The 13,295-nt window shown below is 42.9% G+C and overlaps 1 protein-coding gene across 6 annotated transcripts in view; it reads left to right on the top strand.

Moving 5' to 3' along the window:
• The window catches only part of LOC116851037, a 108,806-nt gene that overhangs the window by 91,127 nt on the left and 4,384 nt on the right, over positions 1 to 13,295 (top strand). For 5 of the 6 annotated variants that reach the window (XM_032830060.1, XM_032830045.1, XM_032830037.1 and 2 more), the window contains 11 exons: positions 776 to 903; positions 1,037 to 1,163; positions 2,692 to 2,837; positions 5,084 to 5,282; positions 5,781 to 5,933; positions 10,244 to 10,546; positions 10,629 to 10,770; positions 11,054 to 11,229; positions 11,343 to 11,532; positions 11,710 to 11,869; positions 11,994 to 12,117. In XM_032830060.1, the coding sequence (XP_032685951.1) occupies positions 776 to 903; positions 1,037 to 1,163; positions 2,692 to 2,837; positions 5,084 to 5,282; positions 5,781 to 5,933; positions 10,244 to 10,546; positions 10,629 to 10,770; positions 11,054 to 11,229; positions 11,343 to 11,532; positions 11,710 to 11,869; positions 11,994 to 12,117 (1,848 nt within the window). The remainder of the gene's footprint in view (positions 1 to 775; positions 904 to 1,036; positions 1,164 to 2,691; positions 2,838 to 5,083; positions 5,283 to 5,780; positions 5,934 to 10,243; positions 10,547 to 10,628; positions 10,771 to 11,053; positions 11,230 to 11,342; positions 11,533 to 11,709; positions 11,870 to 11,993; positions 12,118 to 13,295) is intronic. The other variant, XM_032830053.1, reaches the window with a different exon arrangement.

Genomic DNA, 13,295 nt, shown 5'->3' with positions numbered 1-13,295 from the left:
CAACCTGCGGAATTTTTGAATTAGACAAATATTACGCTGACAGCTTGAGATTTTACATTAAAAATTTTTTGTTCGTTTTCATCACATATTGAGCAATGCTTGTATTTACTTTTGCACGTACTTTCATTGCGTAAAAGCATTTGTAATTCTGTGTAACCAATACGACGTAAACTTTGCAGAAAAATTTCAGTGTTCTGTCGGTAAAGTTTTTAACTTCAGCATCCTCTTAAAACAGCACATTATCACGCATTACCAGAGAGACGTTCGCGAAAAAGTGCGATAGCGAGCGCGATGATAACGCTTGAAGTGTGACGAAGAGATAAATAGATAGATAGAGGAAGAGAGAGAGAGAGAGAAAGGGACAGAGACGCGCATTTCATAAATTGAAAATTCCTTATATTTCGCGCCTCTCGCGACACTCGACGAGACGTTGCTTCTCCTGAAAACGACAGATAAACGACAGGCGAGACAAAAGTTTTCCTCTTCTGTCACATCTTCTCGTCTCTCCTTGTATTTTTTCTCCCACTCCCCCTTCTCTTTTTCTCTCTATTCTCCAGTGCAATACTTGAAGTTGTTCATTCGAAGCGACTGAGAGAAGCAGAAGAAGTTTTCCGATTCATCGCCGCGGTGCACTCTGCGAAAAGAAGCGCGCTCCGCGACTCGCTTCGCACATTTTCTCCCGAACCTCGAAAATTTACATCTCGAGGAAATCGCGAAACCTCTTCACTGGCGCTCTCGCGAAAAGAAATCGATATTGATCTCGCACACCTTCCAGACAGAGCTTTGGTGTCGGAGCCCGACAACTCGTCCGGCAGGCCGATAACGAAGTCCACGAGCACGCCGGCCAGTTTGCAGACTATCGTCCGGATGCACGCGGGGAACAACAGCTCCTTGCATCACAAGGTGAGCCTCGAGCTTAAACGCGAACGCGGATGTCAATCGCGCTTTCTTGTCGAAAGAAGCCAGAAATGACTTAATTAGCGATAAGTTCGCGGGAGCAAAGCTTTCTCCATTATTCGTGTGTCCTCTGTCCCAGATAATCAGGGACATGACTAGCAGCCACTACGTGACGACGGGTAGACTGCGTTTCAAATTCGTGCAAGTTCTGCTGAACGCGGTTGCTCTGTTGGCCATCGCCGGCGGTTTGGCCGCATACTTCAAGAGTGAGTTTAACATTGGACCCACATCGCGTCAGTGCCATCGCTCTCCTCCCCCTCTCGCGTTTCGCTCGAAGGGGGAGATCCGGCTGCGCGATCGAAGAGTTCCTCGTGCAATTAACGAGAGCGATACCGACGAGCGTGATCGCACCGTCGAGAATTGATAAGTCGATTTAAACACCGCCGAGAGGTGTACGCGCGCGTGCGAGCGCTACAACAAACCAAAGAACACGTTTTGCTTTTTAACGAACAGCGTGAGTAAAATTGGAAAGCCACATCGAGCGACCCGGCACCGACCATCCGGCCGAAATGAATAGCGGTTATTCATCACTCTTCTACTTTCCCTTTCTCTCTCTCTCTCTCTCTCTCTCTCTCTCTCTCTCTCTCTATCTGTCTATCTCTTTCTAAGCGCTTTAATACGCTTGCATGTGCAACACCGAGCTTACGCGAGACCGACAGATCAATTCATTTGGTGGCGAATATCAATATTAGCTTAGCGACCAATAGAAGATAGTCCCTGTGAAGCTTTCGCGCACACGCGTGCACGTGTATCACGGTATCAGGAATCTTGCAGAGTACCCCTCTCTCCCTCTCTCCCTCTCTCTATCTCTCTCCCTCCCTCCCTCTATCATCTACGTAATTTCAGTACTACGTAATTACTCAATCCTACGTAATTTCAGTTTAATTTCTCTTGTCCTTTTCCTGAATTTTATTTTTATTCACTCTCTAAATTTCTTGGAACGGAATCGCACTGAAAAAGCTCATTCGAGATAATAGTGACGGCGCCGTCACTCAAAATCGCAAGGGTGGATGTTTCACTCAAGCTTGGAGTGAATCCTGACTCCGTGTGAGTAAACGCTTCAGTTAATTAGAGTGAGTATCGCTGTGACGGTGAAGTGCGTCAGACTCGCTCTTCGATTTCGAGTGAAGATATTCACCGAACGAGTAAGAGTGAGGAATTCACTCGGCATTAACGAGGAGTCGCTCGGTTTCGCGTGAAATTTCAATCCAACACATTCAGAGAGCAGTGCATCTCAAAGAGCTTCTTGCGCACGCTCTCTTAGAAGGCTTAGATCGCTAATAAGCGCAATTATCTGCCTGTCTATTTCTCTTTCTCGCGTCCAATCATAAATTCGCGCTCACGCATTGAATTTCGCGCGGGAAGATGGCCGAGACAATAGTTTCGCGATACTGCCGTCTCCCAAAATGGTTACGTCACCGCCTGAAGTTAGCGTAACAACGGTCGTCGGGGAGGCGATGATAATTGAGAACGTTGCAGAGCGCGTCGAGTGCCGTCGCGTGTCTGCGGCTGACACGCTAATAATTACGAAAGTTCGGAATGCATCTACCTCTCTCGCGACTCGCGCCAGACTCGCCCGAGCACGACTGAAAACAGTCGCGTATCGATATTCTCTCGCCGCGATGAATTCGCAGATTCGCACGCGGAGAGCGATGTCGCTCGGATGTCGTTTCGGCAGACCCGATCAAACGCACGGCTAAGCAAACGTGCTTGAGGACTCCTTTCTGTCGTCAGCGTATCCCGACCTGAAGCTGGAGAACAGAACCGCTTATTGGAGTCTGATACCGATGTCTGAACGCGTGCAATTGCTAACGGAGGACAAGAATCCGGCCCCGGGAGTGTGCCTGCCTATCATCGTGAACTTTTGTCAACACCACAAGGTAACAATTCGCGATGAGATCGTATAATTACACGGAGAAAACACTGATGGTATCATTTGCCTAAATATGGTTGCCATAACAAAATATTAACGTTCATTTTCGCGCCCATGTATATAGATATTGCAGAAAGGAGAGGACACCCTCTCTCTCATTCTCTCTGGAACCTATAATGCGCGTTTTCATGAGACGACGGGACGTTCAACTCTTTTTAACAGCTCGCGCGGAACGTAATCGATAAAGTCCGCAATACTTACTCTCCGCAGGGAAGTTCGTTCACCTTGAAAGAATGCAGAACAAGCTCTCTACGGAATGTGCATGGGTAACATACTTTCCGGGAAATTCGTTCTGGCATGTAGCTCCGCGACCGAGAGCCGTGAGTGAGGGCGACAACGTTACCTTTTCCGCGCCTCTTTCCGCGGCCAGGGAAGCGTCATCGTGGGGCATTAGAAACAGGCGGTCGACAGTCGTAATTTCAACTCGTGTCCGCCTCGGGAATACATTTCACGTTGCTTTTCCCGGCTCCGGCGACTCGGGCGTTCACGCGACGCGTTTTAAAATTCATAAGGCGCTCGTCGTGCAGCCATGCGTCCCGGAAACGAACGTGTCTGAGCATCTCGAGGGTTCCGAGAGGCACCGAAACGAAAATCGCAAGGGTGTTGCGCTACCAGCGCTGGCTGGATTTCATACATTGGTAACAACGATCGTTCGCGATTACAACCGGAGACATTTATTTGTGAGCAGCACACAGTTGCATCACCTTAGTTACCTCTGGTGGCAATGTGTATAGTTGAAATGACTCACAAACCTATCCAAAAGGTACATTCCGACATTCTCTCTTTCTAATTTGGCACAAATGTACACGGAAAAAAAAGATTTGGTTGAATTAACCAAATATCTGGTCGAACCAGACATGTCTGGTTAAAATAACCAAACATGTTTGGTTAGTCTACCAAAAATCTTGTTAACTTAAACAGAATTCGGGTTACTTCAATCGGAATTTCTGAATCGTTTATATTCGACCAGATATTTGGTTAATTCAAATCTTTTTTTCACGGGCAGTTTGTAGCTTTTTAATGTTCTCACTCCTATCATCAGCAAGTGCAACAAAACTCCTATCATCAGCAAGTGCAACAAAACTGCATAAGAAATTGAATACAAGATATAGTTAAATAATCTTAACAAAATCGGCATAGCTGAGACACGAATCATTCTAAATTTCTTCAGCCGAGATTCCAACCAAAATATTTCAAATCTGTGCTAAATTAATCAAAAATGATTCGAATCTCGGCCAAACCGAGAAATTATTTATATAAGTAATTATTATACGAATAATTATTATACGAGTAATTATTTATATAATTTTTTCAACTTTTTACATGTTTTGTCTAAACATTTTATTATTTATATAAATAATTTTACACATTTAACTTCATATTCATAATCAGCAAACCAAAAACGCCTATATCTTGTATTCAATTTTATTTCTTATGCAGTTTTGTTGCACTTGTTGATGATAAAAGTGAGAACATTAAAAAGCTATAAACTGCCCGTGAAACTCAAAATGGGCCAAAATGAAAAAATATGATCTAAATATTTTTTGTACTTTTACATTTGTGCCAAATTAGAAAGAAATTGGAGTGTAACTTTTGGGTAGATTTACTTGTCAGTTACTTTGTTGCGCCACCTGCATCAATGTAGTTGCGCGTGATCTGGTTGTGGCGATCAGAAGTCGGTTGGAGTGACACTTATGGATACTCTGGTTAGAGCCAACCGGATATTGTAACTCAACCATTGCTCTACGGTTGCAGCAATCACATAATCAGTTGCTTCGTATTTTGCTGTCAAACTTGATCGGTACAACCAGATTCGTATGCCGGCCCATCATACTGTTTGTTCCGTATATATTGAGAAAAAATATTTGATACATGCAACTGTAATCACATGGAGAAATAATTATTATGAATGATGCTCAAGAACAGCACTTCTTGTAAATTAAATTCTGCCATAATGTTACTGTCATAATGTTAGTGATAATAACCTTATATGCATGTTACTATTATCATTTGCTATTACGAAGAAGATGGTTGGGGCCAAGTGTAACCATAATTTTAGCCAACTCTGGCTGTAATATAATTTAAACGACAAGAATATAAGTTAGATAATTTTAGTTACGCTCTCAAGTGCAACGTTACGCGGCCAGCCCCCGTTGGTATCACGTGCCCATGAAAATCTCATTTCAATTGCAGATCCCGTACAACTATACCGTGTTTCCAAATTACATGGGCAATTTCGGACAGCGGGAGGCCCAGCACGAGCTGGAGCTTTACGACGCCGTCGTCGACGTCAGATGTTACGAACTGGCTGCTCTGTTCCTATGTAGCGTTTTCGTGCCGAAATGCGGACCCCAGGGTCATGTCGTGCGTCCATGCCGCAGTCTCTGCTCCCGTGAGTTCGTTTCATCTGGGTAATTTGGTTCCCTTTAGTTTCTCTGCCGATGTATGTGTGTGTGTGTGTGTGTTTCATGCGCGACATCGTTCGCCACTTTGCATTTCCCTCATTGGCAGAAATCAGCTCGCCCCAAATTAATTGACAAAAGTCGCCTCTCCTCGCCTACTCTAGCGTTAATCCGAATTTCTTGCGAATTCTGCGCAACGCGCGTGTCGAGTCGGCGGGGAGATTGAAAAGAAAGACGCGCGAGACGCGCGAGACACGCGTGGTTACATTTACGGCGGGTTAATATCGGTGAATTTTAATAATGCTCGGTGTCCCGCCTGCTCGCGGTATGTAAATGTATGGTAAAACCTTTGTAGAGTGGCCGTTCGCGGCTGAATCGCCGTATTCCCCCGCAACTTTGAATATCCGGCGATCGCCGGCGCTTCCGCGCTGCTTGATATTCCCCGATCGCAGTGCATCGCGGGCGAATTCTCCCTCGATTAATTTCAGAGACCAAGAGACGCTGCGGCTTCTTCCTCGAAGTTTTCGGCCTGTCTCTACCGGATTATCTCGAGTGCGAACTTTTCCCGGAGAATTCGAATCCCGACGAGTGCATCGGACATCGCGAGGTGATCGAGGCTGCGAAAAGGGCCGAGAATCCGGGTAAGTTGATACCGAATTCAAAAGTTTCCCTCCTCTCTCGCTTATCGCCACTGAAGCGCTCCATTTACACGGCTCACTTCGCACTTCTTTCCACTCCCCCTCCCCCGCTGTCATCTTCAATGTTTAATTGAATCTCGGTCAGATGTCAATTAGAAAGTTACCTCGCTCTCGCACGGAGGTTGGACGATGTCTGCATTAACATAAGCGAAAAGAAAGCGCACGGGTTCTTTGGTCGATTTGCTTGCCTTTCAATTATTTTACCGTTGAAATCGTTCAATCATTCTCCCTCGAGGAACATTATAACTTTGACAAGGGCGGGTCTGTCGAGCCGGCGCTTGATGGAGAAACTGATAATTGAAGCATTAAAATAATCTCGTTGGCACAGTTGAGCAATCCCGAGAATATATTCGATAGAATACGAAGATGGTTCTCACTCCCCCCTCCTCGTTCTCTCTCTTTCTGTCTGTCTCTCTTTTATATTTTCTTTCTCGCTTTCAATAATGAATTTGAAAATTGAATTCGAGCAGTTCTGCAAACGAGAGAAACGCGATCTTGTGTTATTCTTCGCTATCTTCAGCCGAGAATATTATTGATCGATTGAAAAATCACTTCCGCGCGTATCGTTTATTTGCCAAATGATCATCATTCACCCTCTTTCCGATCTCGAATGCTAACGTACACGCGTTTATTACTCAGGACAATTGCTTCGCGAAAAAATGGAAATCTCATTGGGGGCGCGTCGACGAGTTTGCGCAAAATATTTGACCCCGCGCGGTATCTTTGCGTCGTAAACAACGGGGAATAATATTATTGATGTGTTTTCAGTTCTTTTGTCTCCCGGCGGCGATTCACGCGGAACGACGTTAAATATAGGGCGTATTCGTAAAACGGAACTAATTGTCAACTAACCCGATATCCATTGTTCGTCCTTCCTTTGATATCTCGGATTCTCATTTATGCTCCTTGTTTGTCTTCCTCTTGTGTTCTATTTCCCATTGTCGTTTGGCAGCCTCTCGTGAAACTCCCTAAATCGATCGATCGGCCGGACTAATCCGCTTATTATCCACACATCGTTACGCCAAGGAGACACGGGGAGAAAGATAGAAAGACAGAGATTAGATGATATAAATTAATTTGAACAACACGTATCTCAACAGAGAGAAAGAGACTATTTTAGTATAATAGTTTTCAAATCGTCGAGGTGGTGTCGATATACGATAGTCCTGAAACTGATGATAGAAAAATCGCTGAATTCTAAAAGTTCCCAAAGCTCTGTTCATTGAATTCGAAAGATAGTCACGCTCGTGCCGTAACGCGCGCGGTAACGACGTTTAAAATCTCCTGGACCGGTCCGCGACGAGATAGAGAAAGAGAGAAAGAGAGAGAGAGAGAGAGAGAGAGAGAGAAAAAAAAGAGACAGGGAGAGAAGAGAATTAAATGATCGTGCACGGGCTGCAATTTCCAAAGCAAATATTACGTAAATCGTAGCGACGGGGGATTGATCGGAAGTGCCGCTCGCGGATACGTCGCGATGAATTGAATTCACGATCGCCGGTCCGCAGCGGCCGATAAGGTGCGATTCGTCCGCGGTTAATTAAGAGCAAACAGCGTTGTGATGGGCGACTCGCTCGAGATTCCATCGAAATCTAATAAATTAGGCCGGCTCGAGTGGCAGCATCTGCGGACGTCGTAATTGCGAAAGAAGTTCAGCGACACCTTGTACGCACGCGAGGAGGTGGCGTGTGTCCGCATACCGTCCGATATCGCGATATCGCGATTTTGTATAGACCGCATGTGTCACCGCTGATGGAATCTTAATTGCAAAATCCATATTAAACTATCGTATGACGGCCCATCTGCGGCGCCAAGCAGCTTTATTGAGTCGCGCCTCGCTTGCAATGTGTACACATATCGTGCTCGGCGCGCGTATGTGTGAAAATATTGAACCGGGTTACGACCGCAAGCACGCGCGGGGTCGATCGTCCTGCGAGAAGACATATCGCGGAGGATATAATGTCACGGAGTGCCGATAATATTCGCGTCTCCGCACAATGTTCGCCGTACATTTCCCCGCGGAAGTCTCCGTAATCGCGATTTTGAAATTATGTTCTCCTCGTTATATAGACTGTCCCATTTTAAAAGATTCATCCTCATAATTCTTCAGCCAAATATGTTTTAGACAAAAGTTGTCGGGTTCAGAGGGGGACATCTGAAGGTGACCTTGACTTTGACTTTGGATTAAACTAAGGTATTTAAATTCTCAGAGCTCTACGAAAAGAAAATGAATAATTTTTATCTCTTGTTATTTTTCGCTAAAGTTGATAGAATTCGAATAAAAAATTATTAAATCCAATAATTTTATATATATTTCCGTAAATACCTTAGTTCAATCCAAATATCTTCATTCTGAAGGTTATTCGAAAGTCAACTTTGCTTTTTAATAGAAAAGCTTTTAAATAGAAACATTTATTTTTTTTCTTGCGGAATTTTATTCTATGTAAAGAAACTAACAACTTTTGTTTGAAAAAATTTTTTATACGACCTCCATTTTCTAAGATATTTACGGAAATTTCTACAAAATTATTGGTTTCCATAATTTTTTACTCGAATTCTATCAACTTTACCGAAAAATGGTGAGATAAAAATTGTTTATTTTCTTCTCATAGAGCCCCGAAAATTTTTTATAAACTTTTTAGTACTTCAAGAAAATGCAAGAAAATACAGTACTAAAAAGTTAACTACAAAATTCTGAAAAAATTCTCACAGCTCTACGAAAAGAAAATGGATAATTTTTATCTCTTGCTATTTTTCACTAAAGTTGATAGAATTCGAATAAAAAATTATTAAATCCAATAATTTTATATATATTTCCGTAAATACCTTAGAAAATAGAGGTTGTATAAAAAAATTTTACAAACAAAAGTTGTTAGTTTCTTTACGTAGAATAAAATTCTGTAAGAAAAAAAATAAATGTTTCTATTTAAAAAGCAAAGTTGGTTTTCGAATAACCTTCAGATGTCCCCCTCTGAACCCGACAACTTTTGTCTGAAACATTTCTGCTGAATATACTTGGCTGAAGAATTATGAGGGTGGATCTTTTAAAATGAGATACCCTGTATATCGGTCGGCATAATAATGTATCTGAAAATCTAATACACTGCGGAGACCCCGGGGGCAAAACCCGAGTCGAAATTTTGACCCAACGTTGAACTTTGAAATTCTACACCGCAATAGGAGCTAAGATAGCAAAGTAGGTTTAATTAATTAAACCTACTTTACTATCTTAGCTCCTACTGCGGAGAATTCAAGGTTCAACATAGAGTCAAAATTTCGACTCGTAAATGAGTGTTAATATTATCAAAATAGGTTCACCTAAGTTGTAGATTATCTAAGTAGGCTCAAACTATTTTTAAGAGCGTCAAAGTAGCGTCAAAATTTTGACAAGATAGAGTTAAAGATTCAAAAGAGAAGTTAATGAGTATCAATATCGTCAAAGTAGGTTTTATCTAGGCTATAAATCGTCTAAGTAGGCGCTATCCTTAAACTATCCTTAAGAGCGTCAAAGTAACATTAAAATTCTCGGGAAGTTGCGGGGTCACTACTCCATGTGCGTTTCGTTTGTGAATTTATTGCGAGACGGATAATGGAAAAGGGAAGACGTTCCCTTCACAACGCTGATCACTTTCCTATTCCCACACAATTTTCATTCAACACTGTATCTGTAAACAACTTCCTAAATATGGCGAATGTTCTACATATTAATTGTTGGCATTGTAAATTTTGTAATGTTTCATGTAGTGTCGAGCATGCGTTGATTAAAATTTTCTCTGACCAGAATAATCGGCAAACCGATAATCAAAATTGTATCATCAATCACCATATGTGTAATCACGAATAATTTAATCGATCAACGGAATCAATTATTGGACAGTATATAATCAGTCACGTCAAAGTTTAATTAATCCATCAATCGATGAAATTATTCATGATTACATGCATGATTACGTATCAATCGATGAAATCACTTGTGATTTTATACAGGATGTTTCAGTAAAGGTTTTTTCGAAATGAAACAAGAATATCGTTCAGAAAAACGTTTGAGAAATCTAGAGGAAAGTGTTTAAAAATTAAAGAATCCTACTCATCTAAAAACTTTATGTGGTAAAATGGTAGGGAAGAATTTCTTGTTTGATCTAATCCGCCTGCACGCCTCCGTAAGTTACCGAACACCTTGTATAATAACACAATAGACAAAGGTGCTCCTGGAGTATACATAATATATCACAACGATCCGACTGCGGTTCGCGCAGTATGTACCAGCGGCTTTCAGTGCGACGGCACGAGGTGCATACCGTTCGATTGGCGATGCGACGGCCACATCGATTGTGCCGATCACAGCGACGAGACCGAGTGCGAGTGCGGCTCCTCCGGCCAGTCGGCCCCGACGTCGGTGTCGGTGTCCAACACGTTTGGCAAGATCATCAAGTCACCCTCGGCGAAAGGCATCTCCTCTAAGCACTCGTACCACTGCGGCGAAAGAAGATGCATGTCGGCTAGTCACATCTGCAACGGAGTCATGGACTGTCCTTGGGGCCAGGACGAGCGCTACTGCTGTAAGTGAAACTTGCCAGTATACTCGGCTAGTATCAGCTTGTACTCAACGTCCCCTCCCCCCCCCCGCTCCTCTTCTTCCAGTGAAATTGAGCCAGAAAAACGGAGATATCGGAGTGGGTCGCCTGGAGGTTTACCACGCTGAAAAGGGCCAATTTATGCCGGCTTGCATCTCGCACTGGGAGGAAACGTCGGCGCAAACGATCTGCGCTATGCTGGGATATATGTAAGTGATCCCTGCCTTAATGTGCCCGTTCGATACCGGGAATAAATATTGCATGGCATTTGGTTTCCGTGCTCCCTTGCGTGTGTCGTCGTGCCTCAATTTTTATCGGCACGATCGGGAGTCGCTCTCTCAGAGGAACGTGCGCATTTCGCAATGTCTTTTCATTGCTTTACATTTTACAGCTTTGAATTCAAGGTTTTCTCACTTTTTCATCACTCCGCACCTTAAAATCTCGTTCGGTTCTTTCCTCGCGCGATAACGCGATGTTCCTACGTATCTTCAGGGTCGCGGTGAACAGCAAGTTACTGATCACGGATAGCAAGATAGCAAATTTAACGCAGATCGAGCATACCAGACCCTTATACCACGGCAAAAGTCCTACTCTGCTAAGGAAATTTCAGGAATGCATCAGGAAGGATGAGACCTATCCTACGGTCGAGCTTACCTGCTCCGAATACGGTAAAGTGTTATTATTGTTTGGCGAACGTTCGGAAATTTTATCAAGCCCCACGAACTTGTCCCGAAAGTTCTCGGGACTACTTTACAACGTGTGACGATCGATTCTGCTGCAGCTTGCGGCCGCAGACGTTCCGTTTATGGAAACTTGAGAGTTCAGAAGCGAATAGTGGGTGGTGTGGAGTCAGCTCCTGGTGATTGGCCGTTTCTCGCGGCCCTCCTCGGCGGCCCCGAGCAGATCTTCTATTGCGCCGGAGTTCTCATCGCCGATCAGTGGGTCCTCACCGCGTCCCATTGCGTTGGAAAGTAAGTGATTGGCGTGAAATTCTATCCAGTTCGCAGATACACACGAAAGAAACGTCAAGCGGCAAATTATCCCTTTTGGGCGCAACTAGTGATTAACAGAAATCTCTGATATGAGATTAGAGTTGAAATTCTAATGAGAAATGTCTAAATGCGAATCGATTCACTCGACGTCGGCAGTTTCAGTCATTCGGACGTGTCCGGCTGGACGATACAGTTGGGCATTACCAGAAGACACTCTCACACCTATCTCGGTCAGAAGCTGAAGGTGAAGCGAGTGGTGCCTCACCCGAATTACAACATGGGTGTTGCTCACGACAACGACGTCGCATTGTTCCAGGTGAGTGCGCAAGTTCACTTCTACCTTAATCGAGTATTTCAGACAATTGTTCCATGCAATGCTACCGAATTATATTATTCACTTCGCCCGACATCGTCTTTTCATGAAACTCTTCGCTCCCCAGCTCGAAAAGCGAGTTCAGTTTCACGAGCATCTGAGGCCGGTGTGCTTGCCCACTGCTGCCACCAATCTTGCACCCGGCACTCTCTGTACTGTCATCGGATGGGGCAAGAAAAACGACACCGACTGTACGTATTGCGGCGATTCGGAAGAATGTCATGTTTAACCCTTTCAGGACAGGGGAATTGCTCGAGGAGATAATTATAGGGAAGTACGTATTCTGTGGGTTTTTAGGGTCGTTGAATCCGAATCTGAACTTAGATTTTGAAAATTCTGTGATCTAAGATGGCGAAAAAAATGATAAATAATACAAATATCACTCAATTTCCGTGAAATTTGAACTATGAAACTTTTTAAAGATACTTTTTTGAAAACTGAAATCGAATATTTGAAATTCAAAATGCCGACCAAGGAAACAAATTTTTAGATCTGACTCGACTTGATCACATCTGATCATTTATTCTCACTCTTGCGAAAATGGTTCGTATATCGAAATCAGTCAAGATTTCAAATTTAGAGAATATGCAGTTCCACGGAAATTGAGTCATATTTACATAATTTGGCATCTTGAAAATCACCATATTTGATCTGTCATTTTGAATTTTACATTTTTTACTTCAAATTTGGAAAGAGCATCCCAAAAATCTCTACATACCAATTTTTGTGAATATTGGATCGATAGTTTCTGAAATACATGAAGGCCGTACACGGAGAAAAATAATTTTGCTCTTTTAGCAAAATCATCGTTGCTACTGCATATTCATAGTGACATCAAAAAATTTAGTTAACATAACTAATTTTACAAATTATTCGTTATCAGAGCAGAAGTAGTTTCGTTGCTAGGATAGAAAAAATTTATTGAGTGTATTTGTCCTAAGAATCACGTTAATTTACTATTGACAATTTACAAAATAATGTATCCTTAGCAAATTTATTTGCTAAGCGGAGCAAAACTGCAACTGCTTATATAAATCCATCATGGTCTTTATAGCAAAATAATTTGTAGATTCAGCAAATTATATCCAGCAAATAGTGATTAGTACTCTTAGCAAATCTTTTTGTTGTCCATATAATAACGAAAAGATTTTGCAGAAAATTTTAAAATCTCATTTTTCTCCAGATCAGCAAATTATTTTTCTCCGTGTAGAGCATCAAAAGATGTCTCCCGTCCTGAAAGGGTTAAAACATTCACCCGCGATGATCGAAATTACCGACTCGGTCTTGCATTCCACTCCTTCGTTTCAGCTTCTGAATATGAACCAGCTGTGAACGAGGTCCAAGTTCCCGTTCTGAATCGACAGGTGTG

This window comes from Odontomachus brunneus, unplaced genomic scaffold (assembly GCF_010583005.1).
Source record: "Odontomachus brunneus isolate Ranch 3 - 2012 unplaced genomic scaffold, Obru_v1 Obru_scaffold_006, whole genome shotgun sequence".
Taxonomy (NCBI): domain Eukaryota; kingdom Metazoa; phylum Arthropoda; class Insecta; order Hymenoptera; family Formicidae; genus Odontomachus; species Odontomachus brunneus.
Note: the sequence above shows the minus strand (reverse complement) of the source record. Positions and strands in the feature narration are given on the sequence as shown.